This window comes from Coregonus lavaretus, assembly GCF_964263955.1.
Source record: "Coregonus lavaretus genome assembly, contig: HAP1_SCAFFOLD_1822, whole genome shotgun sequence".
Classification (NCBI taxonomy): domain Eukaryota; kingdom Metazoa; phylum Chordata; class Actinopteri; order Salmoniformes; family Salmonidae; genus Coregonus; species Coregonus lavaretus.
The window spans coordinates 29257-52952 of record NW_028162262.1 but is presented as its reverse complement, the minus strand read 5'-3'; the positions used below and the strand labels follow the sequence as shown (position 1 = coordinate 52952).

At 41.8% G+C, this 23696-nt stretch overlaps 2 protein-coding genes across 4 annotated transcripts; one reads left to right on the top strand and one right to left on the bottom strand.

Annotated features, from left to right (window-relative positions):
- Nucleotides 1-981: 981 nt before the first annotated feature.
- Nucleotides 982-11484, top strand: LOC311119410 (transmembrane 6 superfamily member 1-like). Its single transcript, XM_084194109.1, has 10 exons — nt 982-1091; nt 1323-1426; nt 2705-2806; nt 3061-3160; nt 4592-4674; nt 6413-6531; nt 7107-7211; nt 7582-7674; nt 8614-8733; nt 10549-11484. Exons 1-10 carry the CDS (start codon nt 1000-1002, stop codon nt 10741-10743), a joined length of 1113 nt encoding a protein of 370 aa, XP_084050235.1. The 5' UTR covers nt 982-999; the 3' UTR covers nt 10744-11484.
- Nucleotides 11485-11582: 98 nt separating this feature from the next.
- Nucleotides 11583-21945, bottom strand: LOC311119411 (hepatoma-derived growth factor-related protein 3-like). 3 transcript variants are annotated; one of them, XM_084194111.1, is made up of 7 exons: nt 21814-21945; nt 21129-21229; nt 20075-20151; nt 18018-18156; nt 17370-17537; nt 15099-15230; nt 11583-14477 (listed from the first exon to the last, which is right to left on the bottom strand). In XM_084194111.1, the coding sequence occupies exons 2-7, from the start codon at nt 21210-21212 to the stop codon at nt 14451-14453; spliced, it is 627 nt and encodes a 208-aa protein (XP_084050237.1). In that variant the 5' UTR covers nt 21213-21229; nt 21814-21945; the 3' UTR covers nt 11583-14450. The 3 variants fall into 3 exon arrangements, with proteins under 3 accessions (XP_084050237.1, XP_084050238.1, XP_084050236.1); XM_084194112.1 differs by lacking the exon at nt 21814-21945 and having other exon boundaries at nt 15099-15227; nt 21129-21797; XM_084194110.1 differs by lacking the exon at nt 21814-21945 and having other exon boundaries at nt 21129-21794.
- Between the last annotated feature and the right edge of the window lie 1751 nt (nt 21946-23696).

Here is a 23696-nt window from a genome sequence, read left to right as displayed (position 1 = left end):
ACTAATATGTTGTCTGGTGGATGTATATTGTACTACATAGAGTAGGCCTATGACATTTAAATAGCCTAAATTCAAGATGGTCATATCGTTCATCATCACTTTGCTCAGTGGTTCCCAATCTTTTTCGGTTACTGTACCACCAACATAATGTTGCTCTGCCAGGAGTACCCCTGAAGTACCCCCTCATGTGCATTTTAGCAGTAGATCTATGGTCCATGAGTATTCTCATGTACACCCTGTGGATAGACTAAGTACCCCCTAGGGGTCCTAGTACCCCTTGTTGGGAACCACTGATCTTTGCAGATGTTCCAATCAGTCATAGGCTATAGTCTACTACTTAGTTAATTCACAGTTCTTAAAAAAGGGGCCTACATATTAATAGGGTGATTAAATACGCCAAGTATTGTCTTTCCTATTTTTGTGCTATGATGTTAATAGCAAGGACCTCGATCCTGTTTAAAACCCTGTTTAATCGCGTGTCATGTTCAGGGATGTGAACTCCACTTGTGGTACCACGCGTCGACGACATCAGTCAGAATAGACAGCCATAACCTTAGCGCCATAGGAAAGGGGATATATCTCAATGCTGTACAGTCGCTTCCTCTCGTTGCTTCCTTCCCTTCATCCACACTGACCTGTGACACTTGGACAGGTAAAAGCAGATAGCCTAAGCCTAGGTTACCCGACTTCTGCATTGTCAATTTCATCTATCCTGCCTTTACAGATCAGTTCAAATACAGGGGATGGCGAGGATGAAGACGATTGAGATGTGCCCAGAATGCTGGCAGAAAAGTAGTACACTGCATGCAGCATGCGCGCAAGAAGACAGCTTATCTGAACGCGAAGACTTCACCTTGTTTTCCTAGTTCTCTGAACATTTTACTATATCACACGGTCTGAGTGGAGCAACATGTTCGAATATTTTTAACAGATATAATGTTGTGTTTTATTTTCAGAAACTATTAATGATTTATGCGCGTCGACAGTGTAAATAGAGCAATGAACGCGTCTGCTGGGACAGGAGTTTTTATCTTGTCCTTGACATCAATACCCATTTCAATTTTCTTCAACTCTCTGATCTACACTAACTGGTGAGTATGGATATTGTAGATAATATTGTTTTCATGTGTTTTGTGTTTAATTGTAGCCGTTAATAAACCTTATAATGCTTGATAGTGGATGATGCTATAGCCTAGTAGTTTTGTATGCAGTCTTGAATGCAATCTAGTTTAAAGGCATTAGTCATATGTATCCTAGTTGATTGTATTCTGCGTAGGTTATTTCTGTTTAGGCCTAATTAATTGAGGATTTTTTATTTCTAGCATTGAGACAATCTTTTTCGCTGGATCTACAACTGTTCTTATCTTGGCTATATCTGCACTATTTTTATTCAAGAAGGGGGCACCCAAAGACCCTCTATTCTATGGTAAGAGTTTACACTGTTTTCCTAGTACCCGCAAAACACCAGTCTCAACTTCAACAGTGAAGAGGCGACTCCGGGATGCTGACCTTCTAGGCAGAGTTGCAAAGAAAAATCCATATCTCAGACTGGCCAATAAAAAGAAAAGATTAAGATGGGCAGTCTGAGATATGGCTTTTTCTTTGCAACTCTGCCTAGAAGGTCAGCATCCCGGAGTCGCCTCTTCACTGTTGACGTTGAGACTGGTGTTTTGCGGGTACTATTTAATGAAGCTGCCAGTTGAGGACCTGTGAGGCGCCTGTTTCTCAAACTAGACACTCTAATGTATTTGTCCTCTTGCTCAGTTGTGCACTGCGGCCTCCCACACCTCTTTCTATTCTGGTTAGAGCCAGTTTGCGCTGTTCTGTGAAGGGAGTAGTACACAGCGTTGTACGAGATCTTCAGTTTCTTGGCAATTTCTCGCATGGAATAGCCTTCATTTCTCAGAACAAGAATAGACTGATGAGTTTCAGAAGAAAGTAATTTGTTTCTGGCAATTTTGAGCATGTAATCGAACCCACAATTGCTGATGCTCCAGATACTCAACTAGTCTCAAGAAGGCCAGTTTTATCGCTTCTTTAATCAGCACAACAGTTTTGAACTGTGCTAACATAATTGCAAAAGGGTTTTCTAATGATCGATAAGCCTTTTAAAATGATAAACTTGGATTAGCAAACACAACGTGCCATTGGAACCCAGGACTGATGGTTGCTGATAATGGGCCTCTGTACGCCTATGTAGATATTCCATAAAAAAATCAACTGTTTCCAGCTACAATAGCCATTTACAACATTAACAATGTCTACACTGTATTTCTGATCAATTTGATGTTATTTTAATGGACAAAAAAGTTGCTTTTATTTAGAAAACAAGGACATTTCTAAGTGACCCCAAACTTTTGAACGGTAGTGTATATATACAGAACTATATTTATCCATATATATCCAAAGCGACTTACAGTAGTGTGTGCATACATTTTCATATGTGTGACCCCAGCCGGCATCGAAAACCCCCAGGATCCTGGACCTGGCGTTGCAAGCGCTATGCTCTACCAACTGAGCCACACTGGGCTCTACCTTCGCCATTGGACTTGTCTTTTCTATTTGGTTTTACTTGCTATGATTTCGTTATGTGGTTGTTAATTGAAGGAACTGATTGTAAGAGTGTCTGCTAAATGACTAGAATAACTAAAATAAGTAAAAGTAAAATGGAAATGTATTATTCAGTGTTCTCTTGTTCTGCCAGTGTTTGCAGTGTATGCGTTCCTGAGTGTGGTAAACCTGATCATTGGTCTGGAGCAGGACAGTATCATCGATGGTTTCATCACCTTCTATCTAAAAAATGCAAGTAAACATCCCTACGGCACACACACGGACCGACGGAAGGACCCACATGGACGAACGGACGCACGCATGGACACACACACACGGATGGACACACACACGGACGCATGCACACACACACACTGCCTACAGTCCGTGCCATTGAATACATAATTGAAAACTGAAAACTGAAAACTGACCCATGCAATGAAGAACCCAATGAAAACGGACTTTAACAGTGTTGTAATAATATATCTTTATAATGTTCATTACAGGCAGACCCCTACATTAACACGGCCCATGGACACATGATCTCCTATTGGGATGGATGTGTCCACTATCTCATGTACCTGCTCATGGTTGCAGCTATAACCTGGGGGTATGTGCTTTACATTGACTTTATAGCCGTTTTAGGAGACACATCCAAAGAGGTTTAGAAAAATAACATTTAAGTGAGTCTGTTAAGACCGTATAAGTAAGTTCAATGGAATCTGTTAAGACTATATAAGTAAGTTTAATGGAGTCTATTTAAGCCTGAGGGTGTGTGGTATATGGCCAATATACCACGGCTAACAGCTGTTCTTAGGGACGATGCAACGCGGAGTACCTGGTTACAGCCCTTAGCCGTGGTATATTTGCCATATACCACAAACCCCCGAGGTGCCTTATTGCTATTATAAACTGGTTTTCAACGTAATTAGAGCAGTAAAAATAAATGTGTGTCATACCCGTGGTATACAGTCTGATATACCACAGCTGTTAGCCAATCAGCATTCAAGGCTCGAACACCCAGTTTATAAAAAAACTTTAAAGGTAAGGAAGCTGAAACAATCATACATTTACATTGATAGCAAATACCACTCAACTGTACTGAACTGGGGGTAATAGCTCCTTAATAACTCCTTATTATGAGGGTGTCTCAGCCTTTAGCTCATGCTCACACATTAACAGACATGACTCCTGTCAGTATCAGACATGATGACTTGGAGTGCCGTATTATTTATATACAGTGAGCTCCAAAAGTATTGGAACAGTGACTCATTTGTTGTTGTTTTGGCTCTGTACTCCAGCAATTTGGATTTGAAATGATACAAGACTATGAGGTTAAAGTGCAGACTGCCAGCTTTAATTTGAGGGTATTTTCATCCATATCGGGTGAACTGTTTAGAAATTACAGTACCTTTTGTACATAGTCCACCGATTTTAGGGGACCAAAAGTATTGGGACAAATTCACTTATTTGGTCCCATATTGCGCTTGTAACGCCAAGGTAGTGGGTTCGATCCCTGGGACCACCCATACACAAAAATGTATGCACGCATGACTGTAAGTCGCTTTGGATAAAAGCGTCTGCTAAATGGCATATTATTATTATTATTATTATTATTATATTCATAGCATGCAATGATTACATCAAGCTTGTGACTTTACAAATTTGTTGGATGCATTTGCTGTTTGTTTTGGTTGTGTTTCAGATTATTTTGTGCCCAATAGAAATTAATGGTAAATAATGTATTGTGTCATTTTGGAGTCACTTTTATTGTAAATAAGAATATAATATGTTTCTACATTAATGTGGATGCTACCCTGATTATGGATCATCCTGAGTGAATGGTGAATAATGATGAGTGAGAAAGTTATATACTGTAGTGCACTAATTTTGACCAGAGCCCATAGAGGTCTTAGTTATGGGCTACAACAAGGAGCAACAGTTACGATGTGTGATGTATGTGTTGTGTGTTGTGTGATGTGTGTGTTGTGTGACGTGCGTGTTGTGTGTGTTGTGATGTGTGTGTTGCCTGTCTTTGCAGGGCGAGCTACAGAGCCATCGGCCTGTACTGGGTGGGGTCCATTCTCATGCGCATCATTGTCTACATTCCTGGGAATGTTGTGGGTGGGTACACTCAAACTAATGGATAAAATTAGACCATTACTTTATTGAACATGCATGGCTGATACAGTGAGGGAAAAAAGTATTTGATCCCCTGCTGATTTTGTACGTTTGCCCACTGACAAAGACATGATCAGTCTATAATTTTAATGGTAGGTTTATTTGAACAGTGAGAGACAGAATAACAACAAGAAAATCCAGAAAAACGCATGTCAAAAATGTTATAAATTGATTTGCATTTTAATGAGGGAAATACGTATTTGACCCCTCTGGAAAACATGACTTAGTACTTGGTGGCAAAACCCTTTTTGGCAATCACAGTGGTCAGACGTTTCTTGTAGTTGGCTACCAGGTTTGCACACATCTCAGGAGGGATTTTGTCCCACTCCTCTTTGCAGATCTTCTCCAAGTCATTAAGGTTTCGAGCCTGACGTTTGGCAACTCGAACCTTCAGCTTTCCTCCACAGATGTTCTATGGGATTAAGGTCTGGAGATTGGCTAGGCCACTCCAGGACCTTAATGTGCTTCTTCTTGAGCCACTCCTTTGTTGCCTTGGCCGTGTGTTTTGGGTCATTGTCATGCTGGAATACCCATCCACGACCCATTTTCAATGCCCTGGCTGAGGGAAGGAGGTTCTCACCCAAGATTTGACGGTACATGGCCCCGTCCATCGTCCCTTTGATGCGGTGAAGTTGTCCTGTCCCCTTAGCAGAAAAACACCCCCAAAGCATAATGTTTCCACCTCCATGTTTGACGGTGGGGATGGTGTTCTTGGGGTCATAGGCAGCGTTCCTCCTCCTCCAAACACGGCGAGTTGAGTTGATGCGAAAGAGCTCCATTTTGGTCTCATCTGACCACAACACTTTCACCCAGTTCTCCTCTGAATCATTCAGATGTTCATGGCAAACTTCAGACGGCCCTGTATATGTGCTTTCTTGAGCAGGGGGACCTTGCGGGTGCTGCAGGATTTCAGTCCTTGACGGCGTAGTGTGTTAGCAATTGTGCGCCGCCCATGAGTCTCCCGGTCGCGGCCGGCTGCGACAGAGCCTGGATTCGAACCAGGATCTCTAGTGGCACAGTTAGCACTGCAATGCAGTGCCTTAGACCACTGCGCCACTCACCAGCTGCTTGGCGATGGTCTTGTAGCCCATTCCAGCCTTGTGTAGGTCTACAATCTTGTCCCTGTCATCCTTGGAGAGCTCTTTGGTCTTGGCCATGGTGGAGAGTTTGGAATCTGATTGATTGATTGCTGGCTCCCAGGTGTCTTTTATACAGGTAACAAGCTGAGATTAGAAGCACTCCCTTTAAGAGTGTGTTCCTAATCTCAGCTCGTTACCTGGATAAAAGACACCTGGGAGCCAGAAATCTTTCTGATTGAGAGGGGGTCAAATACTTATTTCCCTCATTAAAATGCAAATCAATTTATAACATTTTTGACATGCGTTTTTCTGGATTTTGTTGTTGTTATTCTGTCTCTCACTGTTCAAATAAACCTACCATTAAAATTATAGACTGATCATTTCTTTGTCAGTGGGCAAACGTACAAAATCAGCAGGGGATCAAATACTTTTTTCCCTCACTGTATGCTCTATCCCTGAACACAATACAAATCAGTCTCAGCACGGTTCTAGTGAGATTTACGGCTGGACAGACGGACAGAAAGACAGACAGAACATGTATTGTCTGTCCTCAGAGAGGAACATTACATTTTCACACATACTTTTTGATCTCTCTCCACCAGGGAAGTATGGTACCCAGCTGAGCCCCCTGTTCCTGATCCACATGCTCTACGTCGTGGTGTCGGTGTGGGCCTGCTTCCGCGTCTTCAGCCAGTCCTCCACCAGACAGGCTCGGCCAATGGTAAGAGCCCAATCCTTCAGGGTCAAAGGTCATACAGTAGCCTAACCCAAGGCAACTGTATTGCATTGTAACCGGATGCTGTAATGCAATGCAGTAAGTGACATAGTTATTGTCAGGCTCCGCCAATGGTGAAAGGCCAATTTACTCAGGGGTCAGGGGTCAAGGGTCAACATGCCATAACCCAGAGCAACATGTGTTACATAGTCACTCTCCATTTATCAGTAAAAGGCCTACTTGTTTGAGCAATGATACATCCACCATGATTGACCACTGGGGATTTTGGTTAAAGATGCCACAGTAAAAATAGATGTTCCCAGATATTATTAGACAATTCAATGGGAATTGGCTCCTCTTGCAGAGGCCAAGCATTTTATGACAAAATGTTTTCATGTCAATCTGAAGCATTTCAATCTGAAGCAATTTTTTATTTTATTTTGTTCACTCAATCCTGCAAAGCTTTTTTGGTGTGCATACATCGAGCGACAAATCTTGACTTGAGCAATATCACTATCCATTAAAACAGAGAGACATCGCTGATGTTGTTAGTGTTGTTTTGTTTGTTTTTTGTCTGTCAGAGTATCCATGAGGCCCAGAGGACTACGCTGGTAGAGAGGCCCCTAGACTTTCTGTTTGTCATCTACCTTGTCCCCGCTACATTTTTCTGTGTCTTCAGAGGCCTGGTAAGAACCGTTGCCAAACTACAGATACCAGCCAGTTGTACTTCTAATGGATCTATGGGTTACAGTGTTACTGCCAGGTCCCCCTCGCAAAAGAGGTTTCCAACCTCAAGGGTCTTTCCCTGGTTAAATAAAGGTAAAAAGAATCTGAGAAGGATGATGGATGAAAATGTTAGAGCATGGTGCTGGCAACACCAATGTCAACACACCAGGGCCACCTAATACTGAATATGTCACTCTGAGCTGAATAAAAGCTTCTGTTACAAAAGGACCTCATCATTATAGTTATACTCATTGCTGAAGAAAGGTGTGAGGCCCATTTAGCTGTTTATAACTGGGCCTGATGTAAAACTAATTGAACAGTGTGTCCTAGGTGGCCCTGGACTGCCCGACAGAGTGGTGTCAGGAGTACACCCAGCAATATGAGCCTTACCTAAAGGACCCCTCATCTTATCCTAAAATACAGGTAAGATTGCATTGTGTGTGGTGCGTGTGGCCCGCTGTTTAATACTAAATGTCTTGTTAAACTTAAGTTCTTCCTCACGGAAATTGTTAAAGAAAAGTTACAATTTAATTTCACTTATGGTGCGTTAGCTCACAGCACAGGTGTCTTAGCAAGAGGAAAATGTCACCCTAGGTCTTAATCCTAAATGAATGGAAAAGAGTGGCACCGTCTTATCGTTAGATCTGATGAGACGGTGCCAACCTTTACATTCATATGGGATCGAGGCCTGCTGATTTCTCTAAACAGCAGATAGACTAGCACATAGAATATAGACAGCTTGACTTTAGATCACTTAGTAATAGGGAATGGAAATGTCTCAACAGGTTTGAGGGTTTAGGGATGAACCATCCCTTTAAGAGTATCCAACTAATTACAAGTATGGGTAACTAAATACGTGTGTGTCTGAAAGTGGGCGTTGCAAAATAAGTGGGTGGATCAACAGCGATGGGTGTAATGTTAGTGGGTGGATCAATAGCAATGGGTGTAACATCAGTGGGTGGATCAACAGCGTCATCCAGGGTAAGTGAGGGTTTGGCCGGCAGGGATGTTCTTGTCCCATCGCGCACTAGCGACTCCTGTGGCGGGCCGAGCGCAGTGCACGCTGACTCGGTCGCCAGGAGTACAGTGTTTCGTCCGACACATTGGTGCGGCTGGCTTCCGGGTTAAGCAGGCACTGTGTCAAGAAGCAGTGCGGCTCGGTTGGGTTGTGTTTCGGAGGACGCACGTCTCTCGACCTTCACCTCTCCCGTGTCCGTACGGGAGTTGCAGCGATGGGACAAGACTGTAACTACCAATTGGATACCACGAAATTGGGGAGAAAAAAAGACCAATTAGTGGAAAACAGATCAGAATTGTGCTGCATGTGTAAAAGCAACCTACTATGTCTCTGCTGTGTCCTAGATGATAGTGAACATGCTTTACTCCGGTCCGTACTACATCATCGCTCTCTACGGGCTGCTCGTGCCTGGGTGTGAGTGGATGCCTGACCTCACTCTGGTCCACTCTGGGGCAATAGCACAGGTGAGTGGGGAGCATAGAAATATAACTGGAATTAAATTACTATTTTTATTCTAGTTCTATGGTGGGGAAGTAGACCTGGGTTAAAACAGTATTTGTTTTATTTTAAAATTGCTTTCAGAGTTTGATTGAGCCTGCTTGGAGTGCTAGATGGGTGGGATTTGCACTTTTGGGACTATGGCATTGGTTTCATTGTCAGGGAAGCTCAATGAAGCTCAGTTTAAGTTTTACGGGTGATACAAATACTATTTGAACCCATGTCCTATGGTAACTATTGCAGCTATTGAATATTAGCCAATAGCCAGAGCATGAGTGTTTCTCTCTCTCTGGCACAGAAAGCAGTGACAATTGCCCGCTGTGTGCAATAAAAATAAGTAGGGTGAAATGTCCCATCCTACATGCTGATCTTGGGTCAGTTGTGCATTTTCCCCACTATAGGTCAAGGTTAGGGTTGGGGGAGCAGATCCTAGATCTATACCTAGGGGAAACTTCACCTATACAAATACCAGTGTGGTCCTAGATAAAGCCTGTGAATGACTGTGGCTCTGCACATGGTTAAGTCATCTGAATTCCTGTGGACAAGCTGTAGTACTGCAAAGGCCAGTGTGTGCACACACGCACAGACACACACAGACACACACAGACACACACAGACACACACACACAGACACACACACACACACACACACACACACACACACACACACTCACACACAGTCTGATTAGTGCTATATATACCTGGGTTTCTAAGGTACTCTCTCTAACAAGGGCTCAGGGAGCGCTCTGTATATGGCCAGTATTTTGATGCATCTTTAAGGACCGGTGATATTTGCTAAAGCAACTGACCCACAGTATGCATGCTTTTGTTCCAGCCTTGTCCTAAACAACACACCTGATTCAACTGATCAACAAATCATCACACCAGGTCTTGATGAGTTGAATCAGTTTTTAGTGACATACAGATAGACGTTGGACTGACACGTTCTTTTTCAGGTGGGTTTACCTTGCTTGCAGACCTATTTCCCTTTGGGTACAATACATTTTGGTTGATTGATCGGTCAAAATGTATGTATGTGTACCACTAAAAGCTTATTTACAGATCACGTGTGTGGTTGGAAGAAGCAAACAAAACAGTGAGCGGCTGCCATTGCTTTGTTGTGAAGCCAGTAGGCTGCCCTGTGTTGTCAGTCCCAAGAGAGACAAAAGCCGGGGCCATCTTTAGACACAGCAGGCACATTGGTATTGTATACAAGCCAGCTGCCTAGCCAGGCTAAATATAGAGGTAGAGAGTGTACAGACAGGCAGACAGACAGACAAGCAGGCTGACAGGCAAACAGGCAGGCAGACAGACACAGACAAGCAGACAGACAGACAGACTCATACGTCTCGTTTCAATGCCACTCCATGCTAGGAATGACAGGAGTAGGCTACAGGGAAATAGGCCCGGTACAGAGATTGATAGTGGAGAGATATTCCACTCATGATGGTGACAGAATCTGATAGTAAACAGCTCAGGAGAGTGTAGGTCTATGCTATGGTACAGGGTTCATAGCAGATGTATGGTATGCTTGTACAGTATATAGAAGATGCGTACCAAGAAATACAGCTATTCTAGTGTATCGTCCATCTGTCATGTTGAGATTGTCAAAACACATCCTTCATTTTTTTTCATTCTTTCTCCTCCTCATCTTCTCCCCTTATCTCCCCCATTCTTTCTCCTCCTCATCTTCTCCCTCTTTCTTCTCCCCTTATCTCCCCCATTCTTTCTCCTCCACTTATTGTTCTTATACTCTCTCTGTCTTCTCTCCTCCTCCTCAGGCCCAGTTCTCCCACATCGGTGCATCTTTCCACACGCGGACGCCGTTCTCCTACAGAGTACCAGCTGACAGCCAGATTGTCTTCCTATTAGTCAACGCCCTGTATGCCATCGTACCTCAAGCCCTCTGCTACCGCTGTGTCACCAGCCCTGCCTTCTTCCTCAGAGACCAACCCAATGACAAGAAGACTGACTGAAGGAGCTGGCTGACTGGCTATCTGTCTGGCTGGCTGGCTGACTGGCTGGCGGACTCAGGCCCTGACTACACAGAAACCAGTCCAAAAGTATCTCTCTGCCTAGCATAACCTGGTGGCCACTGTTTCATGTTCTGCACTGGCCAACTCCAAGTGTAGTCCATTCAATACTCACTACTGTACTCTCTATTGTACTCTACTGTAGTCTCACTGCTGTACTCTACTGGCCGCAACACAACAGCAATGAGACTTAAAAACAGCATCCAAGCATCTCCTGCCCAGTGGTACAACATTCCTTTACATAGAAAGAAAACTTGATACCTTTACTCTTCATTTCTGTTTGTCAGTGACTAGTCTTTATGGGACTGACGTCACATCAGAGTAGGAGTGCTGATTTAGGATCAGTTTAGCCTTTTAGATTGCAATGAATAACAATATACGGACAGGGGGGACCTGATCCTAGATCTGCAGCACTCCTAGTCTGGGACATTTTATGAATACAGCCCTGTTCTAAATGTGTGTTTTCAGCTAAATTACTTATTGTATTCTCTGGTTCTGTCAAGCACTACAACGTTTACGTTGAAATAAGACAAGAGGTTTGGTGTCATAAAATGCTATATGGTGAATCAACATAGATTGTGTGATGTTTAAAGGTGTTTAGAAAGATAATGTAAGTACTAGTTTTGTGATGCAATATTTGTGTACAATCAATTTTTTCAATTGTTAAAAACCTGAAAGAAATCTTGATTTGTAAAATCTGATTTGTGTTTTCTAGCTCTTTTGGTGCCCTTGCGTGTGAGATGTCTGTGTTATCCAAATAATCAGTGTTTGCAAACACTGAGTGCATTCCAATGAGTTTATTCTGTAAAAGTATTGTCCATAAACAGCAAAAAACAGTTTACTTTAAACTACAAACCTTTCAAATGTAAAACATGTTCCAATTCCGTGCATTGACAAAGATTGAAAGGTTTAAACAAAAAAAGGAAAATGTATGAGTTTACATTTCACACAGTGTTATAATCAACTATCGTCAAAAAATAAATATAATATATTTTTTCATAAAGACAGAAATAGGAAGGAAAGAAGGCAACTGGCATCCCGTTGATGGGAGTGTGTAACAGTACGATGAACCAAGGCAGAAAACACAATTTTCCAGCATGCCAGATGCCAACTTTACACCAAACACTAAAGCTGCATTCATGACAAGTTGGATACTCTGAAAATATGACTTGTACACTTGGAGCAACGAGTTGTGTGCATTCACGTGCCTTGAACTGGTTGAGAACGCTGATTGGTTAATGGCAAACAAGCTGCATCAATCACAAATGAAAGTACAGCTATCAAGCTTGTAAAGAAATTATAGTGTTAAAAAAAATATATAAATAGCACGTTTTTTTTTTTATAGATAATGTTTTGTTGTTGCATTTAACTGCCGAAAATGTTGTTATGGAGGTAATTTCCTTAGTAGGTGATGTCAGAGGTCAGCATGTCAGAGGTCAGCATGTCGGAGAAGTCAGAGCACAGGAATGATACCCGAGTTTCCCACTTGTAATTACTTGGAGGGCCGTTCAAATGTTGTTCTTTTCACTCGGAAGCTTGTATTTCTGAGTTTCCAACATGTCATAAATGCCGAAGGATGAAAACCAATATATCGTCTGAAAAAGGTGCTTTGCAAACATTGTTGTGTTATGTCTTATTTTCTCCTTCACTGCACGGTGGAAGAAGTGTGAATGGAAAAACAGCAGGTATACTGAACAAAAATATAAATGCAACATGCAACAATTTCAATGATTTTACTGAGTTACAGTTCATATAAGGAAATCAGTCAATTGAAATAAATTCAGCAGGCCCTAATCTATGGATTTCACATGAGTGGGCAGGGGCGCAGCCATGGGTGGGCCTGGAAGGTCATAGGCCCACCCACTTGGGAGCCAGACCCACCCACTGGGGAGCCAGGCCCAGCCAATCAGAATGAGTTTTTCCCCACAAAAGGGCTTTATTACAGACAGAAATACTCCTCAGTTTCATCAGCTGTCCGGGTGGCTGGTCTCAGACGATCCCGCAGGTGAAGAAGCCGGATGTGGAGGTCCTGGGCTGGCATGGTTACAAGTGGTCTGCGGTTGTGAGGCCGGTTGGATGTACTGCCAAATTCTCTAAAATGACGTTGGAGGCGGCTTATGGTAGAGAAATGAACATTCAATTCTCTGGCAACAGCTCTGGTGGACATTCCTGCAGTCAGCATGCCAATTGCACGCTCCCTCAAAACTTGCAACATCTGTGGCATTGTGTTGTGTGACAAAACTGCACATTTTAGAGTGCCCTTTTATTGTCGCCAGCACAAGGTGCATCTGTGTAATGATCATGCTGTTTAATCAGCTTCTTGATATGCCACAACTGTCAGGTAGATGGATTATCTTCGCAAAGGAGAAATGCTCACTAACAGGGATGTAAACAAATTTGTGCACAACATTTGAGAGAAATAAGCTTTTTGTGCATTGGAACATTTCTGGGATCTTTTATTTCAGCTCATGAAACATGGGACCAACACTTTACATGTTGCGTTTACATTTTTGTTCAGTATAATTGAAAACGTTGAGAAAATAACTAGGTAGTTGTGTACAACAGTTGAGCATGCCACTATAAAAAGCTTTTAAAATATACCATAACCCATTCTACTGACACACGTTAAAACCGATTCATCACTTCCCATAGAAAGATGAAGGCAGCATAGTGCACTACAGTATGTAGGGAATAGGGTTCCATTTGGGATGCAGACGAGTAGTTAGCTAGAGGAGTCAGGTAGAATATTGGCCCTATATTCTACAGCCAAAGTAAAATATATAGATAGAGAGTTACAGAGTTATACAGAGTTACAATGTGTAACTCGATTTGTGCACAACACTTCGTACATTTATCTATGTATTTTTCCATTCATTTTTTGAAGGTTACATACAGTGCTGAGTGATATGGATAATGTTATACAGTCAGTTAAACACAAATTTCCAGTAACTTTCCCCAAAATCCCAGGTTTCCCATAAATTCCAGTCGTATGATCCCCGGATGTACTGCTTATTCCCTCCTGATTACAGGAATATTCCAACCAGGATTTCTGGAAAACTGGACATTTTTGAAAATGTACCGGAATTTTGCAACCATAAGCTAGTCCCTCCCCTTAAACCATTGTTTTAGAAAAGCAAATCCAAGATACAACTAGTATGATCACAACACTGCAATACCCAACATATATCAATCATCATAGACCACAAGGGAGTATATTAGACTGTATATTCATATAATTTTTATCAAACATAGCTAACATGTTTACCTCTATGACATCATTGATGGATTAATCAGATAGTGGAGGCTAAGGGTCAATATAAATATCGATTTATGCTTATTTTACACTGTTTGGATATTAAATGTGGTGTTCTGATTTCGACGAGACGAGGACACAAGTGTGTGTGTGTGGTTTTGAAGCTAGTTACTTTGGCTGTAGTCTAGCCTGGGTGTGAGTCTGTTGGCCTGAAGCAGAATTGTACAGATTTAGTGATATACTGTCGTAGATGTATGTTATTTTTTACATAGAGTTAGAAGTGAATGGCCCATTACAGGACGTGCTAGAGGTGGTGATGATGGGAGTTTGACCGTTCCAATTTCACATGACAGCAACAATGAATACCTTCCCTTCCGTCTGCAGGTGTCCACGGCACCTAATGTTCTTCTCTCAGCAACTGGTTCTGGAAGAGAAGGCAGAAATAATGTCAATGAAAAAGATCCTATTAAAGAATTAGAATACTCATAAGAAACATGTATCTAACAGTGACACAGGACACAATGAAGTGACATAATAATGCTGTTTGAATGATACAAGATGTCAAACAGAATCTGAACAATTATTTTGCTACCATGCCCCCTGGTGTCAGTATTTGTGCATTGAATGAACAATATCTGCAACATTTTCAGCTCCATTTTAATCTTTGCTAAATCAAATAAATTAGTAATCAAGTGTTGATCTTTCCACACTATCACTTTGTGGTACTAAGGAAGGAATAAACATATCTGTGACTGAAATGTGTCAGCAATGTCTTGTCAACTAGGGTCAATGTCACGCCAACCATACAAACAGATCTGGGATCAGGCTACATCCACCAGGGTTGGGGTCAATTCAAATTGAAGACAGTCAAGTAGACTGAAATTCCGACTTAATTGTTGTAAAACTTTCATATATTTTCAATGACTTCTCAATAAATTGAAAAGGAGAACATATTTATTTTTAATTTAAATTCAAATCCTTTCCTGATTTGACTGACATTAATTAGAATTGTCCCCAACCCTGTTATCCCCCCTGGGCGGCTCACCTTGCTGTCAGTGGTGTTCTGGATGATGCCGTTATCGGGGTCTCCCCCCTCTGATCCGCTCTTCTGATCCTCCTCTTTCCCGTCCTCCAGATCCTCCTCTCCAGACGAGATCCTGGACAGCTTGGACGACTTCTGGGGACAACACACACAGATCAGCTCTATTTATTTATTTAGTGAATGCAAAGAATGTGGTGCATGGTTTGCTCCACCCCACAGGCCATAGCTTGCTTTTATGCCCCATCGGTGGAAGTTGGCGAGGCATGTGCCATGGCCAGTTCTGAACCTATTGAGGACAACTCCTTCCTGGGGACGTTGTAACCAGGGGGCTGTTGTGTGCGGGTAGTGATGAGGTGCTTATTTGTCAGATCAGCACTCATGCAACACTACATGGACGTGCTTAGCTAGTGGATAGCTAGACTCCATGATACTGTATCAATAATTATTTCATTACATTTCAGAGAGATGATTTGCAGTCTTGCAATATGTGGTAAACAGAGCGCCTCATTGAACAATAAAGTAAGTATTTAATGAAGTTTAATTAATGCATCCATTATTCTCTGGACTGGATACATTTTTTTATAATATTTGGTTCCAAAATGTTCTGTAAGGTATCTGAATAAATGAGCATGGCTAATAATGTTTCAACCAACCCCCAGTCAGGCTTCATCAGGTCATTGTCCTCATTACCTCAAATCTGATAGAAAAGATCTACATCCCTGTTCGTGTATCATAATGTATTAACATAACATCCCTGTTAGTGTATCATAATGTATTAACATAACATCCCTGTTAGTGTATCATAATGTATTAACATAACATCCCTGTTAGTGTATCATAATGTATTAATATAACATCCCTGTTAGTGTATCATAATGTATTAACATAACATCCCTGTTAGTGTATCATAATGTATTAACATAACATCCCTGTTAGTGTATCATAATGTATTAACATAACATCCCTGTTAGTGTATCATAATGTATTAACATAACATCCCTGTTAGTGTATCATAATGTATTAATATAACATCCCTGTTAGTGTATCATAATGTATTAACATAACATCCCTGTTAGTATATCATAATGTATTAACATAACATCTGCTCTGCATGACCTTGTAGCTCAGTTCAACTCAGTGTGTGATGTTGATCTGTTCCCTTTCACTACACCACACTACACATATAAAGAACACAGGTCAAATGCTGTGTGCGCTTAAACATAACAGCTGTATTTGCACTGAGAAACAAAACAGTAAAAGCATAGCCAGCGCTTTGAAGGACTAAAGCAAGAAAATTGCCATCTGTGTAATGTAAGTATGAGTTAGACCATTCCAATTTGAGAGGCTGAGGTCGGTCTTCTGGAATGTTACATTCCATCCAATAGATGTGCGTAATGGAGCCCAGTTGCTAGGCAACAGTGGTTGCTAAGCGAGGACAGGGTGGAGGGGGCTGTGGGTGACTTTTTTCAACCCAGGCCTGAATCGACACCACAGTAACATTACCTACAACCTCCCCGCCTCTATATAGGCCGATAGGCTTTGTGTTGTCCTTATGAATGAAACACCATTCAAATGGAACTATCAGTGTTTCTCAACCCTCCTAGTTGACTTCATAATCTGTCTTTTTCAAGATTAGCTGACAACTTGGAATGAAATGTAACAGTAGGCTATAACATGGGTAGTGACAGGTGCTTGTGATAGCCTACAACAGCAAGCTGTGAGTGATTGTACCCCCCCCCCCCTTACTGCTCCCCTGAACATAAGCACCTGCACTCTGACCTCTCACCTTTAACCTATAGGTTAGCTATAGCTCCAGAGAGACTAGAGATAGAGCTCAATAGTCTAACGTGGCTTCCTCTCATTTTATCCTTTGCTTCATTTAGCTGACATTACTAAACAGGTGAAGACAGATATCTGGTTGGAAGGCATCCATTATATTGCTTTCACCTTGTCTGGTCAGTGCAGATGAAGGAGAGGAGGCAAGGAGAGGAAGCCTCTTGAGAGTTTTGAGATGCACCCTTAGAGATGCCCCTGAAATTACCCTGTTGGCAACCATCTCATACTAAAAAAAATCATAACACGCCCAAGACCATCGTGACACTTAGGTTAAGCCAGTGTTCTTCAACCCTGTTCCTGGGGACCCACAGGCTGTGCAGGCTTTTTTATAGCCCAGCACTAACACATCCAGGACTAGGGATGAGTTATACAGGTTTAGAGTGTGATAGAGTGTAATAACAGGTTAGAGTCTGATAACTCGTTTGTGATAACCTGTACCTTAGAGGAGGCCGTCTTTTTCCGTTTGGACCCGGCCCGGTCTTCCTTCAGTTTGACTTTGTCATCTTCCACCTCCTCTATGGAATCTCCCTCCTCTCCTTCACTGCTCCCGTCTGCCACGTTTCCTCCTTCTCCCTCCGTCTTGGAAAAACTCTGCTGCTGGATAGCCTGAGAACATAGAATAGAGTAGAATAGAATACAACTTTATTGTCCAAAAGAAGTGGAAAATATACCTTTGGCTTCATAGTGATATGAGAAAAATTTACAGAACAGTACAGTGAGCAGACGTTATTCACTGATGTGCTATTGAGATCAACTGAGAACATATTAACAACAAAACAAATAAAATAGAAATCTCTTCTATAACAAACTCTCCAGGAGATGACTACACCAAAGTCAAGCAGCAGCCCATAATATGTGAACACTGGACTCAGACAAGCAGTTATAAGACATCAGCAACTAAGATACAACTCTCGTGTGTGTGTGTGTGTGTCCTTGTTGCTGATGGCTTATAAGTTATTAGTTATGAGTTTGGCTTACAAGTTATAACTGCTAGTCAGAATGCACGGTCCACATATCTTGATTACTTTTGTATACTTCTGTATGTGCCGGTCAATCCACAAAAATTGACTGAGGAGCACGACTGACCTGATAGCCGGTGAATTTGACCCCTGCGTTGTTCTCGATCTCCCACAGACCCTCGTTGAAACCTTTCCTCTTGTTGGACTTTCCAAACTTGTCCTTGTACTCGTTGTATGGTAGGAGATCCCTGGGGCCCAGGAAGGCACTGTGGTGCAACAGATGGTGAAAAGTAAGGCCAACATGACCAGTACCAAACCACTAACATTAGTTTGTCATCACAAAAATGTAACTTACACTGAGTGTACAAAACATTAAGAACACCTTCATACTATTGAGTTGATGTCCAAAGTAACGTCCAAAGTAACGTTCTTGTATTATTTCACAATCGGTTTTTTTGGTCTAGGAATTCTGCATATACACTGAGTGTACAAACATTAAGAACACCTTCCTAATATTGAGTTGCACCCTTTTGCCCTCAGAACAGCCTCAATTCATCGGGGCATGGACTCTACAAGGTGTTGAAAGCGTTCCACAGGGATGCTGGCCCATGTTGACTCCAATGCTTCCCACATTTGTGTCAAATTGGCTGGATGTCCTTTGGGTGGTGGACCATTGTTGATACACACGGGAAACTGTTGAGCGTGAAAGACCGGCAGTATTGCAGTTCTCTATTTTGGCCATATACCACAACCCCCCGAGGTGCCATATTGCTATTATAAACTGTTTACCAACGTAATTAGAGCAGTAAAGATAGATGTTTTGTCATACACGTGGTATACGGTCTGATATACCACAGCTGTCAGCCAATCAGCATTCAGGGCTCGAACCACCCAGTTATAATAGGCCTATATAATCTGCTGATCACTATAATACAGTGTTATAACAGTATAATACCATAGGTCTCAGTGTAATACCATAGGTCTCAGTGTGATACCATAGGCCTCAGTGTGATACCATAGGTCTCAGTGTGATACCATAGGTCTCAGTGTGATACCATAGGTCTCAGTGTGATACCATAGGTCTCAGTGTAATACCATGGGTCTCAGTGTGATACCATAGGTCTCAGTGTGATACCATAGGTCTCAGTGTGATACCATAGGCCTCAGTGTAATACCATAGGTCTCAGTGTGATACCATAGGTCTCAGTGTGATACCATAGGTCTCAGTGTAATACCATAGGTCTCAGTGTAATACCATAGGTCTCAGTGTGATACCATAGGCCTCAGTGTAATACCATAGGCCTCAGTGTGATACCATAGGCCTCAGTGTGATACCATAGGCCTCAGTGTAATACCATAGGTCTCAGTGTAATACCATAGGTCTCAGTGTGATACCATAGGCCTCAGTGTGATACCATAGGCCTCAGTGTAATACCATAGGCCTCAGTGTGATACCATACGTCTCAGTGTAATACCATAGGTCTCAGTGTGATACCATAGGCCTCAGTGTAATACCATAGGTCTCAGTGTAATACCATAGGTCTCAGTGTGATACCATAGGTCTCAGTGTGATACCATAGGCCTCAGTGTGATACCATAGGCCTCAGTGTAATACCATAGGTCTCAGTGTGATACCATAGGTCTCAGTGTAATACCATAGGTCTCAGTGTGATACCATAGGCCTCAGTGTGATACCATAGGCCTCAGTGTGATACCATAGGTCTCAGTGTAATACCATAGGTCTCAGTGTAATACCATAGGTCTCAGTGTGATACCATAGGCCTCAGTGTGATCCCATAGGTCTCAGTGTAATACCATAGGCCTCAGTGTAATACCATAGGTCTCAGTGTGATACCATAGGCCTCAGTGTGATACCATAGGCCTCAGTGTAATACCATAGGTCTCAGTGTAATACCATAGGCCTCAGTGTAATACCATAGGCCTCAGTGTAATACCATAGGCCTCAGTGTAATACAAATGGCCACAGGAGATGCTTTTGGTAATCTGCTTATCAACAAAATAGGTATTGATACAAAGAAGTTGCAAAGAAAAGGTGTGGATGTGTCCCAAATTACGTATTCCCTATGTAGTGCACTACTTACCCCATAGGGCTCTGGTCAAAGGTAGTGAACTACATAGGGAATAGGATGCCATTTGGGACAAAATAGTAGTGTTTTGGCGTACGTTTCATGCGTGCCGAAGAAGAAGATGGGATATTTATTAGCAGGTGGCTTGACGGCTCCCTCTGGAAGTTCATCAATCTAATGGGGGGGTGATGGAGAGAGAGAGAGAGAGAGAGAGAGAGAGAGACAGAGACAGAGACAGAGACAGAGACAGAGACAGAGAGAGAGAGAGAGAGAGAGAGAGAGAGAGCGAGAGAGAGAGAGAGAGAGAGAGAGACAGAGAGAGACAGAGACAGAGACAGAGAGAGAGAGACTGTTATAACACTCAAATCAGATGCATCTGTTCATGAGATCATCTTTCAAAATGAACTCATAATACAAACTGCAACAGTGTATGTGAACTGCATTGTTGACACACTTTAATATTTCAGTAAACTGTACTATCATATCTTCAATGCTGTATGTTGGCTACATATTCCAAACAACAGAAACAAGAGTATAAAGTGTCAGTATCTTGAAACAATGTTGCAGATACTAGAACACTTGAGTGCAACGGTGTAACCAGAACGCTTACAATGTAACATTGTTGCTGGAAAGGGCTCACGCTCACCCGGTTACCTCAGGTCAAGTCTGACTGACTATAAAGGCTAGCTCTAGTAGGCTATACCAAATCGGTGAGTTGCTACAGTAGCTAATTACTCTACAGGCCTATACAATTGCAACATCTTTGAATTCAAGGTAATTTGTGGAATGTGGAAAATGAAAAGAAAAAACCGTACGTAAGGAAGAGACGGATTCAAAAATAGACATAGTAGCACACTATACAATAGCGCCCTCATTTCCTGACTGAGAAACACAGGGAAAATGTCAACAATGGTAAACATAAGAATTACTGGTTCTTGTGGTTTGCAGTGTATCAAAATAGCGAGCTGCAATAGCTGTATATGTGATGAAGGTAGGTGCACTGTGAACTAAGCACTTTACTGCAAAAGACGAACAAGCATGGTGAAGAAGGTGGCGGCAAGAGCCCATCGCATATATCCCAAAGCATCGGCGGTATTGTCTCAGGCAACCCCGCCTCCCTGCTTTTCAGCTCGGCTGCATCACCTACTCACCCTCGCTGGCCAGTGTGGGTATCCCTTCATCTTCGCAAAAACCAAATCTCCTGCCTTGTACTCCCGCGGCCGTGGACGGGCCATAATGACTGTGTGTAGGCCTACTCCAATTTGAGATGAAAATAAATTAAGGTGTTTTAGTTCGGCCCTCAACAGAGATGGGAATTATCGACCATCAATGTATTGATAGCAAGACTGCAGTTTACACGTAAATAAATAATTAAAGAAAAGGATAAGGCCTGGAAACGGTGCCTCATGCACAAAAATGTGTAGATCAGCGCAAGAATACAGGTACAAAACCTAAATCCCAACGTCGAGAAGCTGTCACTGTAGTCCTTAGAGAGTGTGTTAATAATAATAACTAAAAAAAACGTCCTCAATAGTGGATGTATTAATTTAAAAAGGAGAGCGACATTGAGAACATGGACTCTTACCAAAATTAGGCTACTCCTCAAATGGAGACAGAAAATATGGGTAATTCCTAGACTACATGACCAATTTCTTGCCTGTCCTTGCAAAGAGACAAATTTTAAATGCAGTATTGTTTTCAATGACAGCCTACATTTTGAGTAGCCTGCAGGCTACTTAAATATGCTAAATAAATTAGGGCAGTAAATAGGTCTGCCAGTGCCATAGGTGTCAAACTAACCCTAACACTGCCAAAGTATATGCATAAATATACTACCTTGTGCAAAGAACACCACGATTAAAGTCTGTAAGGAATTTTTGCTTCTGGGGGTGCTATTGATCCAAAAGAGGCCACTGTCCAGATTATCTCATTGGATAGAAAGGGGCACACCTCCCCATGCACATGAGCAAAAGTTACAGTATATAGAGTACCACAGTATGAGTCATAATACCCATAAAACCTAGCGGTCAAACATTGAAATGGTTCCAACAAATGTTCCACCATTAATTTTTTCCATAGGGGGGTTTATAAACACTTAAAATAAGGGCTGTGTAAATCTCTCTAGGACAAGGTGACTTTTATCAATATATTTGCCTGTATTTACCCCCCCCCCCCCCAAAAAAAAATAATAATAATAATAAAATGAAATGCTAATTAGCTGCTAATGTGGCTATCATAAAGAACTACAAATGCCATGATGATCTGGACAGACTGCCGAATCAAGGCAAAGGTATGAATCTCTGGATTAATTTAAGATTTTAGCTAAATGTAGTAATTAATAAATTAGCTACATTTCTTTAAATTGACAATTCTGTGAACTGTCTTGTGCAAGTTTTAAATTGACACAATACCTGTTAGCAAAGGTGTCAGCTAGAGATGACGTGCTGGAATTTGCAGGGATTTGTAAACTTGCAGGAAGTCTACTTTGATGCTAATTAGCATTTTCAAATCTGAGAGTAAATAGAGCCGAATATATTGATAAAAGTCACATTGTCCGAGAGAGATTTACATGATTATCAAAACGTCACGCCAGGGTAAGCCTACACAAAACACAGCCTTTATTTTAAGTTTTTCTAACATCCCCTATCGGAAAAATGAATGTTTGACCACTTGGTTTAATGGGTAATATGACACCTCCACTGTGGGGCTCTACTGTTAGCATAAAACTACTGATTTTATGAGTTAATGAAACATGCAGGCAATACTAAGGCCAACATTGAAGGTTCACAATTAGCTAGCAACTTATGTATAGCCTATTTAAAGAGATATTGATCGCACTTATTTGATTCAGGGCCGTTTTTTATTTTATTTTTTTATTCCAGATTAAAATGATGCTGTGATTAGGTTGGGTTTTGGTTAATTCATATATTGTGGTTCGGATTGAGGCCTTTTCTGAATGGTTAAAGTGCTATTAAGAAATGTGGTTATATGTAGAGTTTAGAATTAACTATAACATATTTCCACATATAAAGATTAAGAGAGGAAGTCACACTCACCGAAAGATGTTCACTACAATCCAAGGTTACATAAATTAATGTTCAAACTCAAGAGGAAAATCTGAATAATGTGCAGATATGTTTCAACCAGCAGATGGTAGTAAAACCTAAGCAATGCCAAAGGACCAAACACTCATGGACAGCCAGGGACACAGTTTCCCAGGGGTGTGTTCAGTTCGAGTCAACATTTGCTACGTTGCGTGACGGTTAGTGCTGAACGACACGTTTCCCCAAAACGTTCGTCAACATTCTTGAACAGACTTTGAGGTATGTTTGGTGGGTGTGTCGGAGTGTGGCTTGACGTACGTAATGAGTGACGTATGCGTATTTAGATGGCAGCGGTGCGTTTTGAACCCACAACCAAACCCCTCCCGTTTTTCAACTGGTCGTACAGAACAGCACCGTTTCCGTTTAACTGAACGTTGCACACCTTTTTTTTTGTACTGAACGCAGCCCAAATGATAACGGCGCAGTTCCCGGACACAGATTAAGCACAGTTAAAGATTGTCTAATATATTGACAAGATAGTTGATTGACCACTCTAACAATGGAAATACATGTCCTCAAAGATGGAAGGCAGGCGGGAGGAGGCGAGATCAGGTGGGACCATTCTAGCCAATGAGAGGGCAGATACACATGTGAACAACAGGCCATAGAGATAGA